This window comes from Perna viridis, chromosome 5 (genome assembly GCF_037379345.1).
Source record: "Perna viridis isolate PV_CMFRI_1.1 ecotype Kerala chromosome 5, ASM3737934v1, whole genome shotgun sequence".
NCBI classification, from domain to species: Eukaryota; Metazoa; Mollusca; class Bivalvia; order Mytilida; family Mytilidae; genus Perna; species Perna viridis.
In genome coordinates, this window is record NC_142449.1 from 21,284,173 (window position 1) to 21,290,546 (window position 6,374).

The following is a 6,374-nucleotide window of genomic DNA, read 5'->3' on the forward strand; positions in this document are numbered from 1 at the left end:
TATAATTTCCTTATGACTTGTTTTTCAGTTTCATATATCAATATTTTTTTCTACAACCACAAATATGATGCTGTAGTCCTTGTTTATTTTCTCATTTTGTGCAATATCTTTAGCTATAGTAACCTGAATGTCATGAAATTTTGATGTATTGCTGCTTGTTTTCATTTTTTCTAAGGGCAGATTTATTGTTTAATTTTGAAATGATTAAAAATTATTCTTTATATGTACCAGTGTGACCAGCTACATAAAAAGTTGAAATCTAATAATGAATTGGTTGGAAAAGCAAGTAAAATTAATATTATGATTGAGGTCTACCCATGAATAAATGTATTTTAAAGTGTTAAGTTAGGATGTTAACATTGATTAGATTATGCTTTGATGTGTCTGAGAATGATTTGTAAACAATAAAAATCAAGCATGACCATCACAAAACTTATTTAATATATCCAGTACTTCCAATAATAATTCTTAAAAAAATCACCAGGTTTTTCATAAGTACAAGAAAATTTCTCTTCTATGATAGGCTTTCAAGGTGGGGCATTGATTCTTCATCAACAGAAGTGTCTCTAATAGATAATTCTAATTCTGGCATAGTATCGGTATCACTATCAGGATTGTGCATCTCCATGTGTTCTTTAAGAAGTCTCACACAAAATCCATCATAATGTAAATTAGATGAATAGAATACAACTTTATTCAATTTAATGTAAAAGACCAAAACACCTAGTTTAACATTTTCTGGAGTAATTCCTGTACACAGATAGTATATCAATACTTGGATTAGTCCATTAACAAGGTATTTACTTTCATACTCTTCCCTCGTACTTAGGGTTGAAAACTTGAAATCATAGATCAATGTTGGTTGTATGAAGTCAATTAACAAATTTGGTCTAAGTGCAGGATAGCCTGTATTCTTTATCTTTTGTCCTAAGTTGTATGATCCCTGCTGTAATCTCATATACTGAATGATACTCCATGCAACTGATCCAGCATTTTTCATTCCAACCATATAATGGTCCAAATTGGCACCATGGCTACAAAAGTCTGAGTATAGTGATTTGAATTCATCTAATAATTTTTTATCAGGTAAGCTATTTTTTGCAGCTTGACTGATACTGTTTTCAAATATCTTTCCATGGATAAATTTATGTCTCTGTGATTCACCAATAGGAATATCAAAATCAGTTACGCTTGCTTCCACTACAGTCTCAAATTGCCTGAATATGTCAATAATTTGGGGTCTCACTTGCTTCTTGAAATATTTGATGAAATGACTGATATCCATTTTATGCTCCTGTAATCAGCGTAAGACTAATTGTATTTTAAAAGTACTAAAAAAGTGGTTAATTCACATGAGAAGAGTGTGAGATATTGTTATTGGTGCAGTATTGTCATGTGGTAAAATGCTGAGGGCATTTCCATCCCCTTTTCTTAATGCAGTCAAAAGACACTGGTAACTTCATATTTTCAGAAGCTAAAAAATGTTGTAGGTTTTTCCTTTTATTCCTTCAGATATTTTTAGAAATGTTATCATAACCACGGTATGGACAAAAAAGAATTACGGAATGATAGTTATAATCTCAATCACATGGTCACACTACATAACCTGATAAGAATGTTATTTTCAAATGTGCATTTAATTTTAGTAAAAAAAAATTATGCGGTAATCATTGAGAAAGGTTAACGATGTCATAGTCACATTACAAAATTTGGTCTATGAGATGGACAAAATATTTTATCCAATCAGAAAGTGTGTTGCATCTGAAATTGAATTATTATTTCACTTGAATGACACATGAAACTTTATGGTAGTACATTTTAACTACAGTCAACAATCAACTTGTCATAATTTTATCTGACCCTGCAATACCCTTTTCTGATATATTGACATTTATACCCAACTCAATGAAGTTGGAGGTGCTTGGTTTTTAACATGTTTGTCAGTCCATCTTAGTCATCACACCTCACAAATTATTGAATAGAATTTCATGAAACTTGGTATCTAGTAAGTAAACAATATGTAGTTGTGCAAATTAAAACAGGAAATTCTGTCCCCGGAAAAGTTATGCCCCTTTAAGCATAATTTTCTGACGTACATGAATCAAACATCAATTTATGAAAATCTCTATCTTAAAGTTAAACCTACCCCTCTTTCAAAGTAGTGGGCGTGGTGTTCTAATTTCAATAGTTGTGAAGAAGAGGGTAACAGGGTCATTCATATGAAATTCGGACTACAATCGGTATATTATTATATTAAGCTTACGTTATCATAAAAATGTATGGTAAATTCTTTAGAACCTCCCTCACAGGTAAAACGAAAGTGAAAGTTGTAAAAGGAAACGGAAATAACTGTTGTAAATTTAGAAGAACAACGGAGACTTATTAAATACAGAAACGAACATTTTGAACGGAACGAAAGATGAACGAGGACCGCGAATTACTGAATATATATGTTATTTAATTAAAAACGTCCCGAGTTCATGGGATATTTTTAGGTATTTTTTAAAACTTTATAATCCGCTGATGGTAATTTATTCTATCTGTTTTCCAAAAAAAAAAAAAAAAAAAAAACAACGAGACTAGCGCTTTCACCACTACTAAAACTACACATCCACACAATACTGATGATTAAAAGAGTTATCAAGGGAACCAAGATTCTAGCTGGAATAAAATGAAAGTAATTCAAAATTTCAATCTAGTTTCATTTCGTTTATATTTTGTTTCTCAATGTAATCGAAGAACTCGGTCAGAGTATGTCCTACTAGCGACTGGGCTGCTGTGTTGACGCTCTTGCCTACTCCCAGATCCCACATGGGTCCGCTCTAACTGTTTGTTATTACGTTGACGTTTATCTTGTATCTTACACTGTAAGAGTAATCAAGGGAACCAAGGTTATAGCGGTAATCAAAAGAATGTAATCCAGGGACAAAGACCAGACATGGAAAACAGACATGCACAACAAAGAACATAAAGTAACTAAAATCATACATACAAAGTAACAAAAGTAAATGAGCAACTCGGACTCCACTAAAAACTGGGAGCATGGACCAGGTGTACCGGTAGGGTAAGCGTCCTCTGCTTTTCTAGAAACACCCACCGAGTTGCTCATAAAAAGTCAAGTCCGGGGTAGACAAACGAGGGAAGGAAAACTATGACCCGTTGAATAATCAGTTTTCATGGTGCTGATGGATACATCATAACGATCCACGAGTTCATGATGACGACCATAAAACTTTTGTAGTGATGACTTCAATCTTGTAGCAACATAACCCTGTTCCAGAAGCCTATTTGTTAGAGTTCTAGCGCGATACAAAAAGTCTGCGTAGTTTCGGCAAGCTCTGGCATAACGTATGAGTTGTAATATGAACACTCCATACGCAGGAGCCGAAGGGATGTTGCCACAGATGAAAGGAAAGTTGACAATTCTGAATGAAAAGTCATCACGTTTGTCGTAAAGTTTGGTCAACAATTTTCCTTTACCATCGATTTCTAAGTGTAGGTCAAGATATGAGGCTGACTTCACAGTGTCTGTAGTATCCTTTATCTCAAGTTCTTTTGGGTAGATGCGATGTATCAAATCCCCGAAATTAGGATTGTTTAAAGATAATACGTCATCTATATAGCGGAAACTGAGATTGAAGAATCTAGACAAAAGATATTCTTTCTTTCTGATCAAATCAGCTATAAAGTCAGCCTCATAAGAGTGACGAAATAGATCAGCAAGTAAAGGAGCACAATTTGTTCCCATTGGAATGCCGACCGTTTGTTGAAAAACACGTCCACCTCACTGGACAAATATGTTGTCGATTAAAAATTCCAGCATTTTGTAAACATCTTCCTCTGTATATTTGGAAGATGATTTGGAATTATTTCTTACAAAGTACGAAAAATCTCTACCAAGAACTATATATTTGTATCTAGGTGTACCATCTTTTTTAAAAAAAAACCAACCATGTATAATGTTTTTAAGTCGGAATTTTAACTGAGTATGGGGAATAGAAGTATACAGTGTTGAAAAATCATAGGTTTTAATGCTATTATATTCAGATAATAGTCTTGAACTGATTGTCTCCAAAAGATCTTTCGAATTTTTCGGGATCCACATTGAATTAATACCACTACGGGAGTAACAAGTGGTATGGTAGGACTGCAGACCCTCTTTGACAGTTGTGGGTATAGAAGTCAAAAGTTTTGAAAGAGGTTTGGTGGTACATTTTGCAGATCCAGCTATGAAACGTTGTTTGTATGGATTATTGTGAAGTTTAGGAATCCAGTACATAGACGGTAAATCACAATCATCGTCCTTGGTAGAGAGACCAAAAGAGGATAGCACAGATTTATGGTTTTCCACAATCTCTTCTTTGGAGAGAGTGGTAGCAGAATAGGTCTTATCACTGCTATTATTTTCTACGTCTACCTCTGATAATAAACATTGGATATAAAACGTTTTGCAAACAAAAACAATGTTGTTTTGGGCTTTGTCTGCTGGTACGACAACATATTTGTCATGTATAGTAGACAACGTTTTTGCTACATTGGGTTATTTGAAAACTGATGTAGTCTTGGCACTCATTGACCTACTTAAAACTTTCATTCGTTTCGAAATTAAAGACCTCACGGCCTTTAACCACTCTGACAGAGAATCAATGTCTTCTTGTTCTCGTTTTATCCATTTTCTTGCATAGTCCTCGACGGCATCCATAAGAACTTTGAAGTTATAATTCCAATTTATGGAGCGTGGTTCACGGTACTTGGGACCTTTAGAAAGGATATTACGTAGAGATTCGTTTTCGATAATGGTTAAATCTCCCGTAACGACGTGACCAGAAGGACCATATTTGAATTGGGAGGTTTTGCAAGAACAGTCAGGTGGTTTAGCATTGAAGTCCTCAATCTCGAGGTTCTGCAATAGCCTTTTATAATTGAAAATTTTTGATACAATGGGTGAAGTATAGGAATATGAAATAATTGGTATGGATTTGTCTTTGAAATATGGGGGAATTTTGTTGGTAACGTTTTTGTGATGGAGGATGTTAGCCAAATTAATTGCATCTATACCTTTGTTACAAACGGTAGTGGAAGAAATGATCGTTTTTCTTCATCTTGGCTTTTCACACAAACTGGTTTAAAGAGTCTGTGGAAACCAATATCCAAAATGATGGCAACAAATCTGTATAATGATGAGGTGGGATCAGAAACAGGAGAGTCAAGACTTGTTTTGTAAAGGGAGTGTAGTAGAGTGAGAGGTATAGAATAAAGTTTGATTCTAATGTGATGAAGTCCAAGAGGTTTTTGTATGAAAGGAAGGAGACCATATACGAAGACATCATGTAACTTAAAAACAGACAATGTATTTATATGAAGTAATCAGTTTGATACATTTCAATAGTCATCCGCCAGATATCTTTCGCGGTGGAGGTACTTTTATTGCGGTTATCAACCTGAAGTCCTGTCGATTGATAAGAATCAGAAGTCGCATGACTTCCGAGTAAAAATGATACGTGCATATTTACTTTACCTGGAGAAAGGTCCGTTGTAAATTTCGCGTACGCCACTGTTTGACTTCATAGTCGTCAGGAGGGAGGGTGCAGGGGGTTGGCACCCCCTTTTTGGAAAATTTGTTATTTTCATGTGTAAAATTGACAAAAATGGCAAACAATGTCCGACCACCCCTTTTTCTGAGGAACCTCGGCCCGGTACCCCTCCTTTTCAAAGTGTCTGGATAAGATCGTCGTTACGTTTTAGGTTATTACCTTTATTGTTTAGGAACCTGGAACAAAGGGATCTGAGCAATTTTATAATTTATAACTATATCTTATATAGTATTTAGTGAAATGTGTCTATTTAAAACTGCATGACCGGGTTAACGTTCCAAACCACCATAGTCTAAGGAAACCCAAAACGGACAAATAATGCCTATTTATTGATTTTGATAAATAATTATAAATATTTATAATTCAATTATAAATATTAATAATTCATTTATTTATATTTATAGATATGGCAATTAAAATACTAGTATTTTTTTATTCAAACCAAAGTGGACAAAAATGCTTATTTATAAATGAAATATAAATATTGATAAATCCAAGACAGTTATGAATATTTATAATTCAATTATGAATATTTACAATCATTTATAAATATTTATGAATAGGCATTTTTGTCTACTTTAGCTTGCCATAATAGCCAACCCGAGATTTGTTTTATGGACGGCAGGGACTTAGTAATAATGATTACCATATCTATGAAGGCATTGGGAGCCAAATGGGAATCAGAATTTTTCATAATCAATGTTTGCTGAATTAACATCGATTCCCTTTTCCCGTGTCTCATGTCCAAATACCCCATTAAATGAGAAGTTTACCTAGGTA

At 34.0% G+C, this 6,374-nt stretch overlaps 1 protein-coding gene across 2 annotated transcripts; it reads right to left on the bottom strand.

Moving 5' to 3' along the window:
- Positions 1 to 418: 418 nt before the first annotated feature.
- On the bottom strand, positions 419 to 2,329 carry LOC148616479 (uncharacterized). Of its 2 annotated transcripts, none has more exons than XM_088583548.1 (2): positions 2,264 to 2,329; positions 419 to 1,294 (listed from the first exon to the last, which is right to left on the bottom strand). In XM_088583548.1, the coding sequence occupies exon 2, from the start codon at positions 1,283 to 1,285 to the stop codon at positions 515 to 517; it is 771 nt and encodes a 256-aa protein (XP_088439674.1). In that variant the 5' UTR covers positions 1,286 to 1,294; positions 2,264 to 2,329; the 3' UTR covers positions 419 to 514. The 2 variants fall into 2 exon arrangements, with proteins under 2 accessions (XP_088439674.1, XP_088439673.1); XM_088583547.1 differs by having other exon boundaries at positions 2,147 to 2,282.
- Positions 2,330 to 6,374: the final 4,045 nt, after the last annotated feature.

What these genes read in the sequence shown, in the direction of transcription:
- LOC148616479 (XM_088583547.1), bottom strand. Translation starts at nt 2,215, where the DNA reads ATGACCCTGTTACCCTCTTCTTCACAACTATTGAAATTAGAACACCAC. An exon ending in CCCACTACTTTGAAAGAGGG is followed by an intron (nt 1,295 to 2,146) that starts GTAGGTTTAACT and finishes CGCTGATTACAG; the next exon opens with GAGCATAAAATGGATATCAG.